Source organism: Acomys minous (genome assembly GCF_964271855.1).
Source record: "Acomys minous genome assembly, chromosome: 1".
Classification (NCBI taxonomy): domain Eukaryota; kingdom Metazoa; phylum Chordata; class Mammalia; order Rodentia; family Muridae; genus Acomys; species Acomys minous.
This window is the reverse complement of record NC_140483.1, coordinates 88,343,095-88,356,907: the sequence shown is the minus strand read 5'-3', so window position 1 is coordinate 88,356,907 and position 13,813 is coordinate 88,343,095. Positions and strand designations below refer to the sequence as shown.

Sequence of the window (13,813 nt, the reverse complement as noted above, 5' to 3'; positions counted from 1 at the left end):
CATTTGCAAAAGGGAAGAAAAAACCCCCAGAACTGTATTTGGTGTATGAATAACCAAAATGTATGAGCTGACAAGAGACCAGGACAGGCCTGGGGCTCCCCGGGAGAAAATGTAGCTGTGATGAGTGACAGGGCTTTCAGGAAATATGTTCACAATCACAGACAGTGAAGGCCATGACCTAGATCGTTTAAGAGCTTGTCTTGTCAAATTATCAAAAGCTTCTTCCTCTCTGAATAAAGAGTGACATAAGTGAGTGTCAGAAAGCTGCAGGCTGACAAGCCAAGCATACAATAACAGAATGCACGTCACATACATGCTGAACACCGCCACTGCTAGCGGCAAATCTTAATGAGAGCGCGGCCAGCCCAGGAGACTTGGGTCCCTGCTGGCACAGCTACTCATCTCACAAAAATCCTTCAGCTCCAAGTCAGTTAGGCTCTGACACGACAACTACAATTACGAAACACAACTTTTTAACAGAATCCTCTGGTGCTTTGTCAAAGCCTCCGCTGTTACAAGCTGGCCCTTAAGTCACTGCAGCAAAACAAAAGATTTAATAAAACAAGCAATGTTCATCAATGGTGAATAACTTGAATAGAAAAATAAAGAAAACAATTTTGTTTAAAATTTGTTGACTAAGAAGTGATGGGAAGAAAAATTGGATTCAACTCTCTGTGTCCCTCCCATACACACTGATATTGTTTTAGGCACCTTCATTTCAAAGGATGACCCTGTGCCAAAGCCTGGTCAGCAGACTTCATATAAAAGACTCAAGTCATCCAACTGTCCAAATACTCAGCTAACCACTTTGTATGTATGTGACTCCTCGGACACAAAATGTATTTATGTGAGCTGGAATTTATCTTAGGAAAACAATTAAGAGACTACCCTAATATTTACCTTCAACTAAAATTCTACATAAAGACAGCTCTAAGGACTAACATTACAGAAATCTACAATGAACATTCAGGATGCTCTAAGATTGTTTACTTTATTTCTATTCTTCATAAAACCTGGCTATTCTTGGTAAAAAGAAGCTATAAAACACATAAACATAAGTATGTCTATAAATGGTAATGTATACAAAAATCTACATTTTTTTTCCAGCAATCAGTATGAAAATCCATTTGCTGATTGCTATTTCAAAGCTGCTTCCAAAATGAACCAGATTCCAGAAAACCATCTTTTTATCCAAGGTCAAATTTTAATCAGTCCCTATACTCAAAATCCTCCATAATTAGGAAAACTGACAAGTCATTTTTTTTTGCAGAAAATATTCATTTTCTTTTTTTATTCTCTTAAGTTAAGTACAGTTATAAGGGCATAAAGTTTGTTACATTATAGTTCAGTTTTTTTGGAAAATATAATTGTCCTTATTTTATAGAAAAATAATTAAAATCAACCACCAAAAAACCTCAATACACTCACACATATTCAGTTCTCCTAAGTGACATTTAAAACAAACAAACAAAAAAAGATTTTTGTATAAGGAATCATAGCTGTTTCTGGAGCTGCTCTGTGGTTCCAGATGACTGATGTAAGTTCATTTTACAAGTAGCGTCTACTCTTCTAGCACCTGCTACTTGTAGCTAAGGATAATGCAAAGTAAAACAATAGGAGAAAATGAAGACAATGAACAACAGGTAAGAATTAGACATGCGAGAACCACACAGACAGCTGGGTTCAAATCCTGGCCCTGCTACTTACTGTCCCGGGCAAATTATACATTGCTGTGTCTTAGCTTTCCTATTAATAAGACAGGCCTCCCAGGGCTCTCTCAGTGGCTGCTGTGATGCTTAAAGTTGGTCAAATTAATTCTTTAAACAATGCCTGCTAAATGGCAAGTGCTCCGCGGTTATTACTTATTACTACAGCCACACTATAGAAAGGAACTCTCTCTCCTTCTGTTGAAGCCCTATGGCTATGGACAAATGGACGTAAACAAGGCAGTGGAGACTATGGGACGGTGGTTAGCTCCCTGTGGTCAAGCTTACAGGAAAGCAAAGACTCACAGAAACAAATCCAAAAGGAAAGGATAAACTAGAAAATTTTCTTTAGATGTAGCTACTTATGGCTCTCTTCTTCAAAGTGGGAAAAAAAAATCAAACTGGTTAGCACTTAAGAGCAGTCCACTTAGCTTTACATTCCTATGAGGCCGACTTAATGATTTTAGTTGTGTAAAATCATAGAAAAGGATATTGGATCAAATAGCATCTTACCTTGTATCTTAGTGCTAACTTCTGACTACAAAACTTTTAAAATATTTTGGCCACTGATGAAAACCAAAAGTATTCCACCCTATTCTCAAAGTGACATGTACTTGCTTAGTTTACACAAACTTAGTTGATTTCTTTTCCCTACAATGTCAAAATAATGGTCACAGCAGATTTTTGTTTTGTTTTGTTTTGTTTTTGTTTTTTAAACCAGCATTTCCCTTTTAACAGTAAGCAGAGGTTTCCTTCTGCCCGTCACCCTGCAGCCTATCTTGCTGGTGTGCTGGTAAACAGACAATGCTGCGCACAGGTGGAGAGGCTCTCTTATTCTCTAGTATCGTCACTCTCTTTAACTTACTTGGAACGTCCATCTCTTCACTGACATTTTGAGAGGGTCTCACTATGTGTCCAGGCTGGCCTTGAAGTAGAAATCCTGCTCTTAGCTTCCTGAATGCTGTGATTACATGTGTATGCCACCACGGCCAGCCCTCCATTTCTTTTCTTTTACATTTATTTATTTTATGTGCATGAATGTTTGAGGGCATGCGTGTATATGCATTATGTTCATAGCAGGTGCCTGATGACCCCCTGGACCTGCAATTATAGGTGGTTGTGAGCCACCAATGTGAGTGCTGGGAATTGAATGCAGGTCTTCTGAAACAGTAAATACTCTCTCTCTTATTTTCATTATTTTATTTTTTTGAGCCAGTGTTTCTCTGTGTAGCCTTGGCTGACTTGGACTCGCTTTGTAGACCAGGCTGTCCTGGAACTCACAGCGATCTGCCTGCCTCTGCCTCCCGAGTGCTGGGATTACAGGCGTGCACCACTGCTCCCAGCTGAGGAAGTATCCTTAACCACGGCACTATCTCTCCATTCCCTCCATTTCTTTTTAAAACCTTTCACATTTATCTATCTTGTGTGTGTGTACATCCGTGTGTATGTGCATGTGGAGGTCAAAGGACAACTTGCTGGAGATGGTTTTCTCCTTCTATCACGCAGATTCTGGGAATCAAACTCAAGTCACAAAGCTTAGTGGCAAGGGTGTCCACCTGTTAAGCCATCGCTCTAGCCTATGGCCTCCATTTCTTAAATACTAACCTTCCTATACTTGAACAAGGACAAATTTAGGTTGATGGAATCCCTTAATTCTGTCATGAGCACTTTGATAGTTTCCAATGAACAGCAAGTTTCTAAGTGCTGACACTGACAGACATATTTTCATATATAAAATATAAAAACAGTGTCTCAAATGACAAATACCTACTGAAGCAAATTATTTCCTTCCTTAACTACATTAAGCTACTTCTATTCATTGTCATGCTTTATCAGTTCCAGTGATAGAAGCATCACGGAATTCTTGTTCGGAAATTTCCTTTTCTCTCAAGATTCTCATAGCATCCAGGGTATGTCAGATATACTTTGGGTCCTGAGTGGTGCTATCCAACGCTGTCACAAATATCAGTTGGTAAAGTGCTTGTTGGGTAAACATGAGGCCCTGAGTTTGGATCCTTAGCGCTCCTGTAAAAAGCAGGGTGTGGTGACATGCTCCTGTAATTCTAGTGTTGGGGAAGCAGAGGCAGGAGCATCTTTGGAACTTGCTGGCCAGCCAATCTGGCCAAACCATGGAGCTCTAGCTTCAGTCAGAGAGCCTGTCTCAAAAAATAAGGGGAAGAAGTAGTTGAAGAAGACACTTGACATTGACCTGTGGCCTACACACACCCACATACCATTATTATGAAAGTATTGAACATTCACTGTAAATATGGAAAATAGGCAACCAAAAGTAACTTTACTATAGTTGTAACACTGGAGAACTACTGCAAATATATAATAATATTTTTCTATACAGAAGCAATAAATGACTGAAAAGTAATTTGGTAAAAGAAAATCTGGTACAGTTCCAATACTATCTGTAAATCTAAATTTGAAGAATATGCACATATTGAAATATTCAAATTCTTATAATAGAGAGCAAAGAAGCCCAGAATAAGTGGTAAGGAAAACACTTTATGTATGGGTTAGAACACTCAATATAGTAGATTTAACTGTCCCCATGATCATCAATAGATTAAACACAATAATCGAAATCCAGTCAGTATTTATCACAGGTAAACAAGCTAACCTTGTAATTATTTGGAAAGAGAAAAGAAATAACAAAGTTTTAAGAAACCATACTCATGGCTAGGCGTGGTGGCACATAACTTTAATCCCAGCACTCGGAAGGCAGAGGCAGGCAGAGCGCTGTGAGTTCGAGGCCAGCCTGGTCTACAAAATGAGTCTAGGATAGCCAAGGCTACACAGGGAAACCCTGTCTCAAACAAACAAAAACCCCAAACAAACAAACAAACAAACAAAAAACCATACTTACTATCTGGACTTAAGGCTGATTGTGGGGCCACAGAAATCAAGAGTTGGATGTCAGTATTAGGGCAAATGTATAGATAAGTACCATGGAATGAAGTCCAGGAATTAATCCACATAAGTGTAGTTATAATGACAAAGCAAAGGATGGACTTCAGTGACAACAACGCACTCACAGTTATGTAAATGGACCAGCAGCCAGTATATAAGCATAAAACTGTAAGATGTTTGGGAGAATACACAGGATGAAATTTTTATGTCCTACAGGTGGGAAAGGAGTTCTTAGAAATGGTACTAAAAACAGAAGCCATAAAAGACTAGCAAGTTATATTTCAAATTTACAAACAAGCTGTTGAATGGAAAAGATACTTCAGAATCATACAGGCAATAAGAGTTATATCTGAAACAATAATGAGAAAATAAGTCCCACAATTAAAAATAGGAAGGGATCTAGACACCTCATCAAAGACAACACAAGTATAAAAATGAGCACACAATATTCCACAGCATTCATCACTACACAGATACAAACTAAAACCATGATATTACGCATCATTAGAATGGCTAAAAAACAGTACTAAAACCTGGTTACTGGCTATAATATTCCCAAATTATTTATGACATATACTGTTTGTAAATAATAGGATAGTGCACATTATACCTTGACTATATAAGTAATTAAAAAGTTAATATAAGTCATTATAAGATAGGAAATAAAGAACAACAGAAATAAAAAGGCATCTCTGCTCCCTGATATGTAAGTAGAGTAACACTACCACCACCACCACAGTCTGGGTAAGTGGCTCACCACTGAGCGATATCAGCAATCCTAACTGGCGTTTTGCCCTAGGAGATGGGATCTCACTAAGTTGCCTAGGCTGGCCTTGAACTTGGTGAGCTTTCTGCTGCAGCCAGTCTCCTGAGTAGAAGGAATTACAAACTGTGACATCAGGTCCGGCTTAAACTGAAGTCTTCCAGAAATAATTATCCTTTTCTTTTTTAAGCAAATGAAAGAATATGATAAAACGTAGAGGGGAAACTAATTACATCTTTCAGCCTGTCTCTATTCCCAGTGTGCAGAAGAAAATTAAGATTAATAACCTGGTATGTACTCTTTCATCCTATTTAATAGGAACAAATACATATAAACAAAGCATATACAGAAATTACACAGAACTGAGTCCGTTTTTAAATTCAAACAAAAGTATTCTACAAATATTTTAAGTTTTCAAGAGAAATCATGTACATATTCAAGTGTGTCCAGCCTGTGGTCTACATGCCCCATGTGGCCAAATACAGCTATGAATGTGGCTTAATACAGACCGTAAACTTCCTAAAAATTGAGGTTGTTTGTTTTTGTTTTCTTGTAGTTCTGGATTGTGGCTCTGTAGGTGACAATGGTTCTGGAGCATGAGCTCTACAGATGATAATGCTATTGGAGAATGGGGTGTGGATCTAGGTGACAACGGTGTGTTGCAATGACATAAGGTTGGACACAACTGCATGCTTAAATGAATTAATTAGTAGCTAACTATATGGTTTGAAGCAGATTTTCAGAACCCAGCCCAAATCTCTCTGGAATCAATGACGTTTAGGAGAGTTGACCTTAATTTGAAGTATTTAGTTATATTTGTAGCCTTACAGGGCATTAATGAGGATTTGACATCATTAATTTCACAACTGACTCGTATCAGAATTTGTCCTTATTAGAGATCTAAGAATTAAATTCAAGTGTATGTAAACGTTTACAACTGAATTTTAAAAGGGGGTGAGGTGTACAATATGTCTGACAGTGAGATTTCAGGTATCAATCTTTGTCACAGCTATAGTAAGAGTAAGTCCATTTCTAAGAATCACATAATTATCAATGAGACTGAAGACGCTTAGGAGGGCAATCTCCCTTCTGGAGAAAGAACCGTCTCTGTCTTCTACTAGCATATTCTCAGTTTCAGCAGAGAAACCCTACAGTTAAGCTGCTAGGCTCACTACCAAGGCCAAGTGCTAGCAGCGAGGCAAAGACTGTAAGACAGCTTTAGAGGTCAGGGAATTCTTCAGGTCAGAGATGTTGAGACAGGAAATTGTTTAACACAATTTCAAAACAAGGCTGAATTCTCCTTCAACCTTCAAAGGTGTTAAGGTACATAGCTTCAATTTAAAATGTACAACATGTATGTGCAATCACAAAAGGTTCAAGTACTCATTTGTTAATTAACTGGCTTGGGAACAGTTCCAATGAATGATTAATTCTTAGCTTGGGGTTTATTCTCTTAGCAATGAACACATAAGCAATTTTCACTAAAATGATCATGAGGACAGAAATACGGTGAGGAGATGGCTTAGTGGGTAGAAATGCCAGCTGCGCAAGCCTAAAGACCCAAGTTCAGTTCCTGAGCCTATAAAAAAAGTTAGATGCAACGAGGTGCGTCCGCAATCTGAGCACTGCTGTGCTAGTCAGTTTTTTGTCAACTTGACATATGTTCAGGTCATCTGGGAAAAGGGGATCTCAACTGAGAAACAGGGTTTCTTTTCTCTGTGTAGCCTCAGCTGTCCTGGATTCACTTTGTAGGCCACACTGGCCTTGAATTCACAGAGATCCACCTGCCTCTTTTGGGATCGTGGGCGTGTGCCACAGTGCCTGGCCAAGGTAAATGTTTTTTAAAAATAACACAAACCTAGAGTTGGTTACTGAAAATCCTGGGAAAGACAGCAGGGGACTGCCTTTGCCTTAGAAATGTCACTTTAGTTTGGGTATGCTGTCGGTATATTGGCTTCTGAAAGTCTATCGAAATGATTTTAAATAATATTAGGAAAATTACTAGGTTTACCTCATTAGCGTTAACGCTGAGAATGTGCCAGCAAGTATGCTTATGTGCAAGGTTTGACAACTCTCTGACTCATTTAACTGGAAGTTAGGTGCATAGGATCTGTCATATACAACTCATTTATTAATTCAATATTCAAAATCCTATTGAGCTCCAATGATACAGCACTGTTCTAGAAACTACAGTTACTATGACAAATGCTCTGAAAATAGACATGCAGCTTACGTTCAAAGTAGAGGACAAAAGAGTGAATTCAATGTGTGATGTGCTATGGAGAAAAACAGAAGGTGTCGAGATGTGCTGTTTTAACCAGGGTGGACAAAAGAAGGTATTTGAGGAGATGTATCAAGATGAGGAAGTAAGTTCTTGTGGGTAACAGTGGAAAGGTAACAGAGGATGAGAGAAAGTTTATTTGGTTTTTCAAGGAAATCATCTAAATTAAGTAAGCTTACAGGGATTACTACAGGAAACCGACAGTCAAGAAGTCAGAGCAGACATAGCCCATGTGTAGACTGTGTAACCCTGAGCTTTGACTCTGAGAGAGATACAAAGTCATACAATTTTGGATTGATGTAACTTAGGACAGGTTTAAAAAGGACTACTCCAAGATAGGCTTGGTGGCACATGTGTAGAATCCCAGCACTTAGCAGGCAGAACCCTATACTGGTGTACACAGCCAGCTGCCAATCTTGTGAGACCCTATCACAAAAATACAAACAAAAACCAAGCAAACAAAGTGGTTACTCTAGCTGCCTACTGAAAACAGAGAGAAGGGCAAGGTGAGAACCATTTACAATAGCCCCGAGTTGATATTCATAGACTGTGCCAACAAGGATGATGAGAGTGGTTAAGACACTAGATTATGTTGTGAACTGTTCTTTCACATCGGCGCTGAAACAATTGAGATCGTGACCTAACACTGTAGCCTTTCAAGCTTGGAACAGACAGAGCAAGGGAAATAAAGTTCAGAATGGCTAAAGTTTCTCAAATACAATTTTATATCTCTTTGAGTCTATAGTGAGATTCTATCTAAAAGCAAAAGGCCAAAAAAAAAAAAAAAAAAAAGCTGTTAAAACCAGGTATAGAATGGACATTAGTTATCTCAGCATTCAAGAGGCTGTGGAAGGAGGATTGGGAGTTCAAGGCCAGCTGAAATATGCAGCAGGACTCTGACTTACAAGTTATGGGGAAGGACATAGTCTTTGCCAGTTTCAGGATGGGAAATCTCTTCACACTCCGTATTCTTGTCATTTGGAGGGCAATAGCCAACGCTGCAGGCTAACTTAAGTCCTGGACCGTATCTCTATCCTTCACATTGTAAACTGGAATTTCAGTCAAATGGTTTTTGCACTGTTGGTAACTAATGAGGTATTGTGAATATAGCAAGAGTTTGAACATGACTCAGTTTTTTAATTATGAATTTTCTTTGCACATATGTATCTGGTTCTGGCAAAACAGACATCCAAGGATGGGCATGAGAAGACAAATTTAAACTTTGTTGCTCTATTTAAAAATTAAAAACTCTTTTCTCAGTGTGCATGTGTGAGTACATGTGGTGGTACGGAGTCAGAGGACAACCTGTGAGAGTCTGCTCTCTTTCTCTACCACCTGGGTTCTGCGGATCTGACTTATATATTAGATTTAGTGTGCAAATGCTTTTATCCACCGACCCATCTTGTTGGCCCCCACTTGATTTTTTAACTTATAAAATGTTAAAAGTATCAATAGTTGACAAGGTTCTAGAAATTTTCTGTGAAAGGATAGAAATGTATAGTAGTGGGTGAGAAGATGGTACTGGTGGGGCTGGAGAGATGGCTCAGTGGTTAAAAGCGCTGCCTGCCCTTCCAAAGGTCCTGAGTTCAATTCCCAGCAACCACATGGTGGCTCGTAACCATCTGTAATGTGATATGGCGCCCTCTTCTGGCTTGCAGGAGTACATGCAAGCAGAGCACTGTATACATAATAATAAATAAATCTTAAAAAAAAAAAGATGGTACTGGCAAGGTAGGTGGAAGACAGCATCACTAAAGGCATGAGTGTGAATGGAAGGCTTCTACAGAGAGGGGAGGGGAAGGCTCGCAAAGAGTCCCAGCAAATGAGGAAGATATGGATACTGTCAGCTCAGAAGTACATGTGGGGTAGGGATAAGGTACAGTGGTTAAGAGTAGCTTGACAAACATCCATGAGTTGGCCTGGCCTTCTGACACAAGCCTGGAACCTCAGTACTGAAAAGACAATGAGGCCTGACCCAAAACAATGGTCAGCACCCAGGTAAGAGTGTGAACAATGTCTTAGCAGTGGTTAACTATTACATACAAATAAGCACCTGCTTCTCTGTGGAAATGTGTGCAACTAAGAGCTAGAACGACAGACCCTAGCGATATATTCATTGGAGTAAGGAGTAAACTGACTAATGAGGCTACACACTTTCTATCAAAGCCGAGCCATCAGCCTTTCTGGGCTCTGAAATTGTGACTAGACCAGTCCTTTCACCCCACATATATTTACAACAGGAGGTGAGTAAGATCTAATGCATCATTTTGACTATGTCGTAAATAACAGAAATGTTTTTTAAATTATATATACTTTCTTAATATTAAAATGTGTGAGGGAGCAGGGCATAAAAAAAAAGTTGTAGCTGGGCAGTGGTGGCGCATGCCTTTAATCCCAGCACTTGGGAGGCAGAGGCAGGTGAATTGCTGTGAGTTCGAGGACAGCCTGGTCTATAAAGCGAGTCTAGGACAGCCAGGACTACACAGAGAAATCCTGTCTCGAAAAACAAAAACAAAAACAACAAACAAACAAAAAGTTGGTTTTTTTTTAAGACAAAGTTTTGCTGGTCTTGAGAACGTCCTGCCTAGGACTCCTAGGTGCTGGAATAAGAGGCCACACTATAATGCCTGAGCTACTTTTTAAATATGTAAGAAGACCTGATAAAACAAGCATTTTTAAAGTCCTGGGAGGCATGTATTTCTTGTCTCAGACTATTTACTTTACCACTAGTAAATATCAGCAACAAGAATATAAGAGCAGATTTCACATGTGCATCTGTATAAAACATGTAAGTGTATATCCATTTTCATCTAATGGATTCGTACATGAATTCATATGTAAGTGTTACATATTATTATATATCTCTTTAAAACCGTCAGTAAGCATGGGCTTAAAGCATTTGCTGATGTTTCCTCCTGATACTCTCTTCAGTACGATTACACCTGAGATTCCGAACACTGCTTTGCTTGCCAAGTGCTAGTGGAATAGGACAGTTGTAGTTAGGGAAGAACAAAGGCTCTTTCAGAGCTAGCGGTGTGGCGCACACCTTCAGCCTCGGCACGTGGGTGGCAGAGACAGGTGTATCCCTGAGTTCAAGGCCAGCCTGGTTTACAGAGTGAGTTACAGGCCAGCCAAGGCTACACAGAAAAAAAAAAAGTGTCTCAATACCCCAGCCCCACCACAAACAAACACTCTTTCAAGTAGGTTGGCTGATGGTAATAAACTGGTACACTTGATGAATTAGTCACATTAAAAATACTCACGTCAGCATAGTGGCCTGTCATATCACATCGGTCACATCGCTTTCTCCAGGAAGATCTTTCAAGACATCTGTGGGTAGAAGACCTGGGCAAGGAGCAGTCTAAGCAGAAGCGGGCTGGACAGCCGTACTGGAGGTGTCCTCTCTCCGAGCAGAGGCAGCAGGGCCGGACTTTCTACGTGGCAGACAAACACAATCTCTCTTTAACAAAATGGACCAGGCTCAAATGGTAGAACCTTGGTATTTCTTTCCTATATAAAAAGTTGTTTCTAATTTGAAACTCAGTGAAGGTCCAACCCTGAGCAGAATTTCAAACCCAGATAAGTGTCTGGACTTGGAGCCTGAACACAACTACCAGCATGTTGCCGCCATGAAGCCTTAAGTCTGGGACTGTGGCCAGCGGGCTGTACGCAGCACAGCACACCCACAGAGGCACCGCCAGGGAGTACAACTGTCTAGGAAAACAGCACGAGGATATCTAGAAACCAAGTCACAGAAGGAAGACAGCCACATACCACAATGTCTAAGAACTCCAGCTCTGTTTGTTCCAAACAGATGTGCTTGCTTTGCCACTATTACACACATAAAAACAATTATAAATCTCTACCAGTGAGAATTATCCCACAATGAAATACGCTGTCTAAAGAGGAGAAAGTTTCAGAAGGAAAGGAAATCATTTCACTCAGTCTTTTCAACTTATGCACAGGAAATTCCAAGGACAGAATATGAAGTGATTTGCACAGCTACACGCCTCATAATGGAACCCCGGGTTTCTAGACACTACACCCATGGCTCTCTACCCTGTGCCAGGGTCGCTGAGCTTCCTGCACTCCAACAGACTTTAACAAGAAAAGAAGCATAATGTGTCTTACCTGTGGTAAGGGGCAGTTTTTTGACAAGTGACCGCGTTTATCACAATTTCTACATGTGACATTTTTGTTGACTGAATAGTACCGGTTGGTCCATCTTCCAAAAGATCTGTTATTGTCTATCTTGGCCTGAGGGTAGGGGAAAAAAATCAAGAATTAAAATGATTTCAGTCAGTTTAAGGAAACCTACCTATTCTCCCTCTTAAAACTATTTAGTAAGAAGGGATTAAATTTTAAGTCAGTCCCGTTACTTTGGTATGACAAAAGAATGAACAGACACCTATCTACTTTCAGCCTAACCCTGGAAGCAGACCCCATCCCCACGCCGAAGGGCACACACGGCTCCACTTCCTCTGCACCTGCCTACGCGACTCCCTCTCACTTGTTGCTCCCCACTAAGGGTTCAGGTCTGCATTTAGAGGTTGCTAACTTCTACATCTAAATATATTCCATTTATTTATGGATGAGAGGCTTGCTTCAAGTTTTAGCTAGGGAATGGTATTTTTAGGATTTTGTGCTTTAAAACATTATAAAGCCATATAACTACCAAATAAATCCTTCTTTTGAAAGCACAGAGCTGCCTCTATTGCTATAAACCTAATTAGAATTTCTAAGAGTGTGAGATACTCCTCCTCCACCACAGTGCTTGTACTTTCTGTTTCCTAGTGACCCAATTCTAGCTGTCTCTTATTCTAGTCAAATTCTACTATCTACGGTAGAACATGAGCAAAGCACAACATAAGAAATACCTAAAGAGGAATATGCAAATCCCAACCATGCGCTTATCTTGTTTGGCAGAATTCCATCTTTAAAGCCAGACATGGTAGCTCATGCCTATATGCCCAACACTTGGGAGGCCGGGGCAGGAGGATCGCGAGTTCGAGGCCAGCCTAGGCTATGTAGGAGACCCTGTCTCAAAAAAAGAAGAACATATACAGACATAAATAAATAAAATAAATTCCATTTTTGAACAAGCTTCATTTTTACCTGTTATTTTCTTGAACTGATGGCAAGTTAACTTCAATCTAGTGATATCTTAAAACTTGACTGTCAAGTTGAAAACAACTTATTTATTTATTTATTATTTTTAAGTATTTGCCACAATAAGGCTAATAATTGACACAAGCACCTGCCACATTCTAAATATAGACTGACCATTTCCTTACACTGAAGAAGCAGTTATTTCCGGTGCTGACCTTAGTAGTGCTAGGCCAGGGGGCCTACAGGAATCGTCAAAGGAGAGAAGAAACAGAAACGGGAGGGCATTAAGTGAGTACAGCTGCCCATCAGCTGACAACAATCAAAGCTGATTACATTTCTGAAAAGTTAAATCATATACATATTAAAACCAAACTCTCTCTCTTCTAAGCTATGGCACCGTGTCTTAAAAACACTTTTACCTTTCCAAAAATTACTGCAGTAAAAATAAATAGAAATACATTAATCAAAGGACAATATTAATTACTATTCAGAATTTGTAAAAATTGATTTTACCTCGATGTCTTTGTCACTGATGAACCAGTTTATATCATCTTCTCCTAGAAAACAAAACAAATGTTACTCACTTTTAGTGCCTTAAGCCACACACAGATAGACAGTGTTCTTTAACTTGTTAGTACTCAAACTGGACCTGAAAAGTATAATTGAGAAATGCTAAATATCTTAAGTTCTTATGCAAGTTAAAAATGTTAAACTTCAGACTTTCTATTTATTTAAAATTATGTGTCTGTGCATATGTGTATGTGCCCATGGAGGCCAGAGAGGCTGTCAGATCCCCGCGGACCTGGAGGTACAGGCGGCTGTCAGTCTCTCCATGTGGGTCCTGGGACATGAACTCTGGCCCTCTGCAAGGGCAGCAAGGGCTCTTAAGTGCTGAGCTTTCTCTCCAGCCCTAAAATTTTTATTATTTTTGTGGTAATAGGGACTGAACTGAAGGCTTTGTGCACACCACACAAAGCACTAATACAACTGGAGATAGGTGTGAACCTTTAAATCAAGTTTTTTTGTGTGTGCGGC

The 13,813-nt window shown here is 39.6% G+C and overlaps 1 protein-coding gene across 2 annotated transcripts in view; it reads right to left on the bottom strand.

The window, feature by feature from the left end:
• The window catches only part of ZCCHC7 (zinc finger CCHC-type containing 7), a 177,135-nt gene that overhangs the window by 26,752 nt on the left and 136,570 nt on the right, over positions 1-13,813 (bottom strand). For both annotated transcript variants that reach the window (XM_084778200.1, XM_084778199.1), the window contains exons 3-5: positions 13,292-13,335; positions 11,801-11,926; positions 10,933-11,103 (exon numbers count right to left, since the gene is read on the bottom strand). In XM_084778200.1, coding sequence (XP_084634326.1) covers positions 10,933-11,103; positions 11,801-11,926; positions 13,292-13,335 — 341 coding nt within the window. The remainder of the gene's footprint in view (positions 1-10,932; positions 11,104-11,800; positions 11,927-13,291; positions 13,336-13,813) is intronic.